The sequence below is a fragment of the Myotis davidii genome, unplaced genomic scaffold (genome assembly GCF_000327345.1).
Source record: "Myotis davidii unplaced genomic scaffold, ASM32734v1 scaffold462, whole genome shotgun sequence".
Classification (NCBI taxonomy): domain Eukaryota; kingdom Metazoa; phylum Chordata; class Mammalia; order Chiroptera; family Vespertilionidae; genus Myotis; species Myotis davidii.
In genome coordinates, this window is record NW_006293237.1 from 511,407 (window position 1) to 524,156 (window position 12,750).

Here is a 12,750-nt window from a genome sequence, read left to right on the forward strand (position 1 = left end):
GAGTAGAGAGAATGGGAGCAGAGGCAGCAAGAGAGGAGGATGGGGTGGTGGTGGGTGCAGCCTGGGGGCATCCCTCACAGGCAGGTGGTACAGAAGCCTCACCTGGCCCTCCTCCTGGCGGGGGTGATGGGCTGGCAGCAAGCTCTGGACATGCAGGCAGCGACTGTCCTCCTCATAGCTCCACAGCCACTGGTTGGGCTGGGCTGCCCTCGCACATTGGCCCTTGCGGGTACACCTGCAGGCAAGGGCCCCTTGGGTCACCGCGTGGGTCTCAGGCTATTTGGATGATTGGCCACAAGGGGGTTGAAAGGATGGCCCAGCTGGAGCGCAGGAAGCAGGGGAGATGAACATCACTGTGCTCACAGAGGAAGGGGCCAAGCACCAGGGCTCGGTGGTCAATGCATGGGCTTTGGCCTTGACAGTAAGAGGGGGCCGTGCTGCAGAGGGAAGGCGCACGCATCTGGCTTAGGGGTGCCGTAGGGATTCCTGGGGCTGCCATGCAGAGCATGGGCTGGAGGGGACACCTGGGAGAGGGGACAGAGGCCTGGCCCAGGGTAGAGGCGGGGGAATGAGAAGTGAGCAGGTTTGGCCGTGGTGGGAAGGGGCTGCCGAGCAGTCTTGGTTTGGTGGGATGGGACAGGATGGAGGAACTCAGCAGCGGCCTGAGTCTTTTTTTATTTTTAATATATTTTATTGATTTCAGAGAGGAAGGGAGAGGGAGAGAGAGATAGAGACATCAATGAGGAGAGAGAATCATTAATCAGCTGCCTCCTGCACGCCCCACACTGAGGATCGAGCCCACAACCCGGGCATGTGCCCTGACAGGGAATCTAACAGTGACCTCCTTGGTCAATGCTCACACACGGAGCCACACAGGGCACAGCCCGAGTTATTACCACAGGGAGCCAAACTGGCCTCCTGGCATGCCCAGGGCTGCTTCCAGGTGTGGCCTCCCAGCATGCACCACCTGTCAGCCCAAACCTGGGCGTAGGCGCTGCACTCACCTGCCCTGGAGGATGCACCAGCCACACAGCGGGTCCCGGGCCTGGAGGCAGCTGGTGCAGTCGGGGAGCTGGGGGCAGGCCGCCACGGGTACCCGGTCTACCTGGATGGGCAGTAGGGATAGAAGCAGTGGGTGCGGGCACTCGGGCCTCATGTACCCAGACCCCTGGGCCAGCCCTCACCTGCTGGGCAGTCAAGACGTAGAGGTGGCTGCTGCTGTTATCCACAAGCAGGTCGGGGCTGATCGCTGAGCCTGGAGGCCCCACTTGCTGGGAGTGGTACACCTGGCTTTGGGAGCCATTGAGAAAGACCTGGGGGATGACAAGGACAGGGCTGGGCCAGACCGCTGACCCAAGGCCCCCTCTCAGATGGCCCCAGGCCAACTGTTCAGGGCATGTGCTCTTTTCCAGACTGGGGATCCCAGGCCACAGAGGGTGGGGAAGGCCCATGGGCATCCATTCTGCCCATGTTGCCTCCTCCATTCAGCATCACCCAGCTAGGGTGGCAGAGCCACCCTGGGTGAGGCCCTTGGGCACCAGGGGCCAGAAGACAGCTGTGGGGAGGCAAACAGGTCACAAGAAGGCAAGAGTTTGCCTCGGAGAGACTTCTGGGGCTAGGCTGGCTCTGAGGGCCAGGCACTGCCCACCCTGCCTCCATGCCACCCTCATCCACCTTGGCTGTTAGCTCCCACTATTGGCTGGAGAAGTTGGGGTTGCCTAGGAGACACCTGGGACGTCATCCTAGTTGATGTCTCTGGGCGCCAGGCAGCCAGCAGGTGGCACCCGGCCAGCCAGGACACAAGCTGAGGCAGAGGGTACCTGGGGCTGCCCTGAGCCGCTGCAGGGACTGGCCTGGCAGTGTTAAGACCATAGGGCCGGGAGGCTGGCGATGACAGGCCCTCACCTTATGCAGCTGGCCCTGGGTGTCCCCCAGGAAGGCTACCATGTGCCCATCTGCCTGGAGGGCTGCGATGGCGCTGATGGGCTGCCCGAGGTGCAGCAAAGGCCTGGCCTCCAGGGGCTGGCGGCCAGCGATGGGGCTGGGGGTGTGCTCATCACCACAGGGGTACGACTCAGGGGAGTCCTGGACAGGCGGGGAGGGCAAAATCAGTTCTCAGAAAAGGCAGAAGATACTTCCCCAGGCCCAGAGCTAGTCAGAGGAGGACAGCCAGGTGGCCAGTGAGGAGAGAGCAAGGCAGGATAGCGGGTAGGGCCAGGGAGCCCCATGGTAAGACCAAGCCCGCTGCAGAGAGGGAGAAAGACAGACCAGCTAGGAGACTTGGAGACCAAGCCGGCCCCTTCGTGACATCCTCTAACCAAGAGGCCATGGGTCATTGTCACATGAGAGAGTCCAGCTGCCTGGGGCTCAGGACTACATATGGCAGCCCCTGCCCTGGGCTGAGGGTTGCCGCAGGACCACGAGGGACAGGGACAGAGAGGCAAGCGAGGCTAGATGAGGCAGCGAGAGAAGACCAGAGCCGCCACCAAAAGATAGTGGGCAAAGCCTGAGGTGAGAGGACAAGTGTGGGGCCCAGGCCCAGCCACTTACAGGGGGCAGGGTGACGCAGCGTGAAGTGACGCCATACTCCACGGTGGCTTCCTCTGTGCCGCTGGGGCCTCGGCCGCCTGCTGTGTAGCAAAGGCGCCGGGCCTGCTCCATGCTGCTGTCCAGCTCTGCCAGGGGGAAGGCGCACAGGGCCGCCTGTGTCCCCTTTGGGCCTGCGGCAAAGGCCCCCAGCAAGGTGCCCGGGGCGAGGAAGGCAGCCTGGATGAGGCCCTGACCATGGCAGTGGAGGGGCACCTCCACGTAGGAGTAAAGATTGGCATCCCCCAGGCAGACTCGGGCAACATAGGAGCGATAGTCGGCCTGTGCCCGGGCCCCACGACGGCGGAAGACGAAGTAGGCGGAGTGGGCGTTGGCAAAGGCCGCCACGTAGCTGTTGTTGTAGTCAGACAAGTCTCCCACCACAAGACGGCCCAGGCCCTCGCTGGAGAAGGGCTGCGGCCCAGCCAGTTGGCGGACAGTCAGGGGCGGTACCCCTCCTGACAGCTTGCCAGCCAGGCCTCTGGCCACCAGCAGGAGGTCCCGGCCCGGTGCAGGTACCACCAGGCCCACCGTGGCCACTCCTGGGGCATTGGCGGCCACAAACTGCCCATCGCCTGGGTCCTCGGCCTGATACAGAAGCTGGGACACGTCCTCAAGGCGCCGCTTCTCGCACACGCCCTGCCGCACCTGCCCGCAGGCCACCAGCTCCTGGGCCCGGCTGCTCACGAGAAGCAGCTGGTTGGCGTTACCAGTGAGCTGGGCCTGCGGGCACTCAGCCGGGTCACGGAAAGGCACGCAGTCGGGGCTGTCGAAGATGGGGCCGGTGACAGCCACAGCCTCGAGCTGTAATTCCGGGCTGAGCTGGAAGAGGCGGTTCACCGCCCCCACGTAGACTGTGCCCCGGCCGGGTGCCAGTGCCAAGTGGTTGAAGGTAGTGTTGAGTGCGGAGAATCGATGGGCCTGAGTCGGGGGCAGCGGTGGGCACAGCAGCAACAGCACGAGCAGGAGGTGGGGGCCGAAGGGAGACCAGGGAGCCATCACCTGGGCCTGGGGGAGAGCCGAGCACCTGAGGCCCAGTGGGAAGGGAGCACTGCCTCCCCACCCCTGGTCGGCATGAGTCAGGGCGGTGAGGGGGACAGAGGAAGAGGGGGTAGAGAAAGAGGACCAGAGGGAGAGAAGATTGAGAAGAGAGATAAAAACAGAGGGAGAGAAGCACAGAGAGGCAGAGAGGAGGAACCATAAAGCAGGGACAAAGAAAGAGAGCAGAGAGAAGCAAAGAGAAGAGACAGCCTGGTTGGCATGGCTCAGTGGTTGAGCGTTGACCTACGAACCAGGAGGTCACGGTTCGGTTCCTGGTCAGGGCACATGCCCGGGTTGCGGGATCGATCCCCATTGTGGGGGGTGCAGGAGGCAGCCGATCAAGGATGCTCTCTCATCATTGATGTTTCTCTCTCTCTCTCCATCTCCGTTCCTCTCTGAAAACAATAAAAACATATTTTAAAAGAAGAGAGAGAGCAGAGAGAGACATGGAGACAGAGAGAAGGAGTCAGAAAGGGGGCGGGAGAGGAGGACAGAAAGAGTGACAAAGAATATCCAAGAGATGGGGGGGGGTGGTCACATACATGCACAAGGAAAGAATTGTTTCATCTTCTACTTTAAATGTATGTGTTTAGATTGTTGAAGGGGGACAGATCCTGAAAAGCCACAAGACCACAAATAGGACACAGTGACAGAGGGGGCTGTGACACAGAGAGGAAAGGCCATGGAGAGGAGAGCAGGGCAGAGGGGGTGTTGATGGGGAGAGAGGCAGGAGGCAGAGGCGTGGGAGCACCTGGAAGAGGGGGAAAGGGAGCAGGAGCCCACAGACTGGAGGATGTGGGCGAAGGAATGCTGGTGGAAGCCACATTGTGGGGGATCCTGTGCCCACCACTCAGACAAGAGAGGTGGCACGGGGGCAAGAGGTGGGAGGGTTGGCAAGAGCAGGGAGACCCCGTCAGGGACAGGAAACTGGCCCTGGGTCAGTGGCAAAGAGGGACCTTTATGAGCACAGAGAGGGAGTGCTGGAGAGAGGAGAACGAGCCAGGGAGAAACTGAGGCAGTTGGAGGGATGCAGGCCGAGACACCACCCCAGCTCTCCCCAAAGATGGCAAGGAGGGGGTGCAAGCCAGGGCCAATGAGAACAGGGTCATGCCACAGACGGCTAGGGGGTGGTCAGGGCAGAGGTTGGGGAGAGCTGGGCCTGGGGGAGGTGAGGAGAGGTCACCAAGAGACAGCATGGGTACAGGAGATCTGCCCCCTGCTCCATGGGCCCCAGCGGCCAGGGTCCATTGGGGCCTGGCACCACGAGTGTGGATGTGGAGGGGGACAGAGAAAAGGGGGAATGAGAAGAAGACAGCCAGGAAGAGAGCTTGAGTGAGGAGAGGGTAGTGGGGAGGAAGGCAGAAGAGCTTGAAGGGGGCCCCACACCGAGAAGCCATAGGCGCAGCTCCTCACCCATTTGGAGCCATTTGGACCCCAGACTGGAAGTAGCTCCCACGGGCCTGATGGGGGTGTGAGCCTGAGCCCTGCCTCCCGGTGGGGGGCCATTAGCAGCAGACCCTGCCCAACAGCCCTAACGGCTGCCTCGGTGGCCAGGCAAGAGAGACAGAGAGAGATGCCAACAGGGCAGAGCCTGTGGGCCTTGGCGGACTCTCGCTCCACCCTCCTCCTGACCCCAAGCCCAGAGCCACAGAGAAGGGGACAGAGCGCCAGCTGAGTCCGGAACCCGCATAACCGTGCATGTGGGCGCGCCAGGGGCAGGCCCACAGTTGCTCAGTGTGTCCCATGCCCGCCAGCAAAGACGCCAGCAGGGACGCACGCCCGGGCTCGCAGGCATGTGGCTGCGTCAGAGCTCTTTATCTTGCTAACACAGACAGGAAGGTCAGGCCTGGCTGAAAGGCAGGGCCGTTTCCTCTCGACCTGGGATATCAGCGGCAGTGTCCATGGCATGTGGGTGACGGGCTAGGGACTGTGGCCAGGAGGTGCAGCACATCGGAGCCCCACACCCAGGCTCCCCAGTGCTGTTTTACCTGGCCCGGCCCTCCCTGGGACATCTCTGGGGACTGGGGACCCGGGCACTCACCGTTGAGAAGGGGAGCAGCAGCGGGAAGCACATCTCGTCACTTCAACTGCCCCAGGGCAGTGGTGACAGGCACAAGACTGCTGTGGGGGGCATTGCCCTGAGTGGGAGGGAGACAGTTGAGGCTTGGCCCCATTCACACTGGCCCTGGGGGAGGTGGGAGGTTTGGGGGGGGGAGCAAGGGCCTAGTGGCCAGGCTCCACCACAGCTGGCAGCTTTGTCAATAGTGGCCGGGCCAAGGGAGCCCTGCCTCCACCTCAACAATGTCCCCTCTGTCCAGAGGCCAGGGACCCACTATCTGGTGCTCTCCCCCCACCCCACCCCGGCTGTTCTGGCCAGGGGGCTCCCTGCCACTCCCCACCCTCAGAGAGACACCCCCTGGGATCTGGGGACAAAGGGACAGGGTTTCCTCCAGCCAGAAAAATGAGAGCCACACAGCCGGCCCCACCCCTGTGGTGTCAGCCAGCGAGCTCCTCCTTGTGAACAGCTCAGGGGAGGCCCCAGAACCCCCATGGGAGGGTCAGGGCGCTCAGTCCCTGCAATGCCAGACTCAGCCTTAGTAGCCTTGGTGCCTGGCTGGAGTGCCAGCCCTGGCCCTCAATGCCGGCCTTTGTCCGGACTGGGGGCAGGGGAGACGCTGACAAAGGCAAGGCGTCCAGGACACTTTCCCCCCAACACCCCCACCCCTTTGGCCCAGAATAAGAACTGGCCCATCCAGCCCCACCTCGGGGGGCCGGCAAAGTCGTGCCAGGTACATCCTGGTGGTGGTGCACAGTGCCAGCAGAGGATGCACAGGAAGGGGTGGGGGGCATGGCCCGCAGGAACTCAACCCGGAGCTTCAGGCATGGCAACTGGTCGCTGGCGGTGCCCCTCCCCCTCCCCCAAGGAAACACCATCCCAGGAAGGGCCTACATCCCCCTCCATGCTTGGGGCGGGGAAAGGAGTGTCCTTTGGCAGCTGGCTGCCTTGCCACCCTCACAGGGCACCGTGTGCACACCAAGCCAGCAGAGCCAGGGCTCTGCCCCAAGGCGCAGGGGCAGGTGTGCAGAGATTGGAGACCCTGCCTTCACCACGGTGAGCTGCAGCAGCAGGCTCTGGGCAAGGTGGCAGCAGCAGTTTTGCCGCCACCTGGCTGGGCCAGTTGGGTGGCTGTGGGGGCAGGGATCCAGGCGGGCCACTTCCCTACTCTGTGCCCTGCCCTTGGCAGCGCCAGCTCTTCCATTTGGGGGGCAGAAGTACGGGGTCCTACTTCCCAAAGGTGTGCTGTGCCCCCTAGGCATCAGGAGGTGCCATCACAGGGCTGGCCCCTGAAGGCCTTTCCCGGATGAGAGTTAGTTGGCCCTGTGAACCCCTGGCTTCTCTCAGGTCCCAGCACAGCCCGAGGTGGTGCTCCCCAATCCAGAGGCCCCTGCACCCCTTGCTCTCACCAGCCCGGGTTCTTGCCTACCTGGGTGGGCCGCGGGCAGGGGCTGAGGAGCAGCTGGTGCCAGAAGTGCGTCTCCGTGGAGCCCCGGCCTCCCTCCCCACAATGCAATCGTGCCCAACCGGACTCATCCTGGCGGATGAGGCAGCCCAGCCCCTCCCCATCCACCCCTTTGCCCAACAGCGCAGGGCGGTTGCTGCTGCCCTCTGCTGGCCTTGATAGGCATGGCAGAGGCTGTGGGCACCTGGCTGGAGCAGGTGAGAACAGGGTGGTGCCTTCCCATTGAGTCGTCAGGGGAGCATTCTATAGCCTTCCAGGAAGTGCCTTCTGGGTGCCAGGCTCGAGCCTGGCATTGGCACCGTTCAGAGACAAAGCCCACTTCCACATGCTCAAGTGTTTTCTGGGTCTCGGGCAGAGCTACTTGCCAACAGTTAAGGCCCCACTGCCAGAAAAGCCCATCTGTGGAGGGCTTCTCGAGGTGCAGGGAGAAGTCACAGCTAGAGGCAATCAGGGTCTCAGGAAGAGGAAGTGAGGTTTAAGGGAACCTTAAACCAGTGCTGCGACTATGGCCCTCCTCAGGAGGTCTGGGGCTGGGCTAAGTCCGTGGTTCCCAACGTGGAGCACACGCCCCACAGGGGGGCAATTTGATTTTTAAGGGGGGCAATTCGAGAATGAGTTACCAACAGTGAACTTTTTGCATTTCTTATGGTTCTAGGGGCCTCATATACAATATATAAATATATAGTGACCTATTTATGTATTTCAGTTCTCTATCATATGTTTTGAAACTATTTGCTATTTTTTCATATATCACTTCATATTCAATGTCCTTTCGTTCTTTGATTTTTCTCTTTCATGGGTGCCATGTTCTTTGGAAGCTTGTTTAGACCAAGTGAATGGCCTCTTAGGCTTCCTCCACGTGAATAGGAGTTACTTTTCGAATAATAAGAATTATATATCACAGGGGGGCATCAAGATTTCAGAGATGCTTAGGTGGGGCATGGCCAAAGAAAGGTTGGGGACCACTGGGCTAAGTGTTCCAGGTATATTAACTCATTCAGTCCTTCCACTGGCCCCAGAAGGGGTTACAGCTATTTCCCCCAGTTCACAGGAGAGGAAACTGAGCCATAAGAGGTTAAGAAACTTACACAAGGTTGCACAGCTAGCCCAGCCAGCATCACTGAGTGGTTGAGCGTTGACCTATGAACCAGGAGATCACGGTTCAATTTCCAGTCAGGGAACATGTCCAGGTTGGGGACTTGAACCCAGTGGGGGGCGTGCAGGAGGCAGCTGATCAATGATTCTCTCTCATCATTGATGTTTCTTTCTTTCCCTCTCTCTTCCTCTCTGAAATCAATAAAAAAATATTTTTTAAAAAAGGTTGCACAGCTACTAAGTGGCAAGGCTAAGAGTCAACCACAGGGCCCCTGCACTTAACCATGAGGCCACGTGGCCCTGGACCATGAACGTGGCAGGCTTTGGAAGGAGGAGAGATAGGGACTGCTGAGGCTGTCTGCAGGTGACATGCCCATGGGTGTTTCCCTCTTCCTGGGGCACAAGGTTAGTCGGGTAGGCTTTGAGGATGCAGAGGTCAGCAAATCAGGGAGAACTTGGACTTATCTGGTGCCTTTCTTTTTCTTCACACTTTACCAACACTTGCACTTAGTACTTTGACCTAGTACTTAGTACTTTCTGTCAATATGAGGGGTGTGAAGTGGTTAGTATGCCTTGCTGCTTATTTTTTTGTGGGTTTGTTGTTGTTGTTGTTGTTGTTGTTGTTAATCCTCACCTGAGGATATTTTATCTATTGCTTTTCAGAGAATAGAAGAGAGGGAAGGAGGGAGGGAAGGAGAGAAAGAGAGAGAGAGAGAGAGAGAGAGAGAGAGAGACACTGATGTGAGAGAGATACATTGACTGGTTGCCTTCCACATGTGCCTGGCGGGGAATGAACCTGGTATGTGCCCTTAACTGGGAATTGAACCCGCAACCCTTTGGTGCGTGGGCCGATGCTTTAACCACTGAGTGCACTGGCCAGGGCTTTCCTCTTCTGCGAAATGCCTGATCATGTCTTTGTCAATTTTTCAATATGAATTGTCTTTTCCTTACTATTTTGAGAGAGTCTTTACTGGTATATATTCTAGATACCAATCCTTGGTCTGTTATGTCTTCTCCCTGCCCATTACTTGTCTTCTCAGTTTGCCTATAGCATCATTAGATGAAGAAGTCTTAAATTTGAATATAATTACATGTATTGATCTTCTATTTTATGGTTTGTCATTTTTGTCTTGTTTAGAAATCCTCCCCTATCCAAGAGCATAGAGATTTCCTCATGTGTTCTTTTCTGAATATGTTTCTAGGTTTTCATATTCAGGACCTTAATCCATAGAATGGGTTTGTTTGTATATGGTGTGAGGTAGAGATCATGTTTTATATTTTTCCACATGGGTGTCTATTGTCCATACCCCATTAATCAGCCCATCCTTTTGCACAAATGTGTGGTGAGCCCTTGGTCATATGCCACATCCCATGTCTATGTGAGTATGGAGACTAGCTATCTCTAAAATATTGAGTTTCCCCCTGTATGAGCATAGTACATCTCTCTATTTATTAAGATCCTTTCAATACATTTCCCTCTAAAGGAATTGAACATCCTTTGTTAGATTTATTACTAGAGACTTGGTTTTTTTGTGTCATTATAAATGCTATTTTCTTTTAAATTCACCTTCTGGATTGTGTTGCTGGTATATAGAAACACACTTTTTGTGTATGGATTTTGTATCAAACAAGTTTGTAAATTCCTGTATTACGTCTAATAATTCTTTCTGGATTCCCTTTGTGAATTTTTTTGTTTTTTTACTTACATAATTTTTAAAAATAAATATATTTCTATTGATTTCAGAGAGGAAGGGAGAGAAAGAGAGTTAGAAACATCAATGATGAGAGAGAATTATTGATAGGCTGCATCCTGCACGCCCCACACTGGGGATCGAGCCCCCAACCTGGGCATGTGCCCTGACCAGGAATCGAGCTGTGACCTCCTGGTTCATAGGTCAATGCTCAAACATTGAGCCACACTGGCCAGGCTCAAACATCATTCTTTTGCATGTGATTATTCAGTTTTCCCACAACCATTTATTGAAGAGACTGTCTTCTCTCTATTGAATGGTCTTGGCTCCATTGTTGAAGATCAGTTGACTATATAAGTGAGGATTTCTTTCTAGGCTTTATTCCGTCCCAGTGGTCTATTTGTCTGTCTTCATGCCAGTACCGCACTGTTTTAATTCCTATAGTTTTGTAATATGTTTTGAAATCAGGAAGTGTGAGTCCTTCTTTCTACTTTCTTTAGGATTGTTCTATTGTGGTTTTTCTAACTTCCTGAGTTGGTACTCCTCTTATTCATTTTAAGATTATACATTTCCTCCTAAGTACTGCTGGGCTACATCTCCTGAGTTTTCACGTGTAGTTTTATTTTCATTGTTGTTCAGTTCTGTTTTTAGATTTCCATGTACATTTAAATTTCCAAACATTTAGAAGGACTTATTTTAGTATTGTTACCAATTTATGTGTTTATCCTATCGCAGCTTGGGAACATGATCTGGACAATACCAATTCTTTCAGTATTTGTTGAGATTTGTTTTGTGGCTCAGGACATGGTGAGTTATAGTAAATGTTCTAGGACCTATACTATAATCTAGGTGAACTGATAAGAGTGTGTAGTCTTTAGTTTTGGAAGGCCCATTCATCAAGTTTGTTCATTCCCTCCCCTTATATTCTTACTAGTTTTGTCTGCTTGAGCTGCCAATTGTAGTGAGAGGTGGTATAATTTATTGTGGTGAATGTACTAATTTATTAATTTTTCCTTTTCCTTTTTTGTTTGATATACATTCGATGCTCTGTCATTAGGCAGGTACGCACACGTTCACAATGGTTAATGCTGCAAATGAATTATTTACTTAATCATTATGCAGCAATCTCTTTAATTCCTAATAATATTTGTGCCCTGAGGTCTACTTTGTCTGACATTAATTTCTCTTGTCTAGCTTCCTTTAGGATGGTATTTGCCAGGTTGTCTCTTTCCATTCACATCAATTGGGGTTTGGTGGCAGACCACAGAACCATTCTAGTTATTTAAGTTTTTGTTGTTGTTTTTTAAAGGATTTATGTTCAGGTAGGGATGACTTACATAATCTTGGGAAGAAATGGAGGAAGAACTCAACAACTCCCCACCTTCTTTAAAATTTTTAAAAAATTGATTTCAGAAAGGAAGAAGAGGGAGAGAGAAACATCAATGATGAGAGAGAATCATTGATCGGCTGCCTCCTGCACACCCCACACTGGGGACTGAGCCCACAACCCGGGCATGTGCCCTGACCGGGAATTGAACTGTGACCTCCTGGTTCATAAGTTGACACTCAACCACTGAGCTGGGCAACAACTCTCCACCTTTTCATTTACCGCTTCCCTGGAATCAGGAACGAATCCTAACCTCAAAACTTCGATAAAATGCCGTCTATCTTGCACTCCCTGCCCCCCATGGGACCAAGCCCCATTTCCCCAGGCTGTCTATACAGATCTTCAGCCAACACCTGACTCTCTGCTAGAGCCTGGATGCCTCAGAGGATCTCAAGGCTAGAGTTCATCCAAGCTGGAAGCTCCCCCGGACACTGCCTACTCATCATTTCCAGGGGGCTGCTGGCGCAGGCCCAGCAAGTGCTAACTGGGTGACAGCTACTCTCCAACCTGACCCTCCCTCAGTGAAGGGTGCGGTCACCCACTAGGCCACCCAAGCCAGAACCTAGGAGTCCTCTTGACTTTCCCCTTTCCTGTCCCTAATGCCTGACCTGCCCCCTCCCCCATGCCTGTTGATTTTCTTCTAATCTCTCTCTAATCTGTCCAGGATTTCAGGCCTCAGCATGTCTTGTCTGGGCTGCTTTAGGTGGTGTGTTCGCTCATCTATGCCCCTCTCTCTCTATCACATATAAATCTATCCTCTATCATCAAACAATCAATCTATCATCTATTTTTTGAGGACACATTCACATAACACAAAATTGTTCATTCCAAAGTGCACAATCCAGTGGCATTTAGTGCATTCACAATATTGTGCAACCATCACCTCTATTGTTCCAGAATATTTTCATCATCCCAAAAGGAAACCTTGTACCTATTAGCAGTTATTCTTCATTCCTCTCCTCCCAGGCCCCTGCCAGCCACTGATCCCCTTTCTGTCTCTGTGGGTTTGCCTATTCTGGATATTTCATATGAATGGACTCATATGGTATGTGTCTTTTGTGACTGGCTCCTTCCACTCAATCAGTATCATGTTTTTGCAGTTCACCCATGTTGCAGCATGGGTCAGAACTTCATTCTTTATTACATCCTATCTAATAAAAGAGAAACATGGTAATTAGCGTACGACCGCTACCCTTCCCATTGGCTAATCAGGGCGATATGCAAATTAACTGCCAGCCAAGGTGGCGGCCAGCAGCCAGGCAGCTTAAACTGAACATGAGGCTTGCTTGCTTCAGTGACAGAGGACTCCAACGTTCCCTGCTTGCCGCTGCAGGCCTCTGAGCTGCAACTCTAAGCAACTATGTAACAATACTGCCGGAGTTCAGCCAGCAGGATCACAACATTGTAAGGAAAGGCCAGAAACCTACTT

The 12,750-nt window shown here is 54.5% G+C and overlaps 1 protein-coding gene across 1 annotated transcript in view; it reads right to left on the bottom strand.

Moving 5' to 3' along the window:
- Window positions 1–7,220, bottom strand: part of PLXNB3 (plexin B3) — an 18,469-nt gene extending 11,249 nt beyond the window's left edge. Inside the window, 7 exon segments of the mRNA XM_006766938.2 lie at window positions 103–235; window positions 1,005–1,105; window positions 1,185–1,313; window positions 1,906–2,085; window positions 2,551–3,594; window positions 5,669–5,765; window positions 7,113–7,220. Coding sequence (XP_006767001.1) covers window positions 103–235; window positions 1,005–1,105; window positions 1,185–1,313; window positions 1,906–2,085; window positions 2,551–3,594; window positions 5,669–5,701 — 1,620 coding nt within the window. The 5' untranslated portion in view covers window positions 5,702–5,765; window positions 7,113–7,220.
- Between the last annotated feature and the right edge of the window lie 5,530 nt (window positions 7,221–12,750).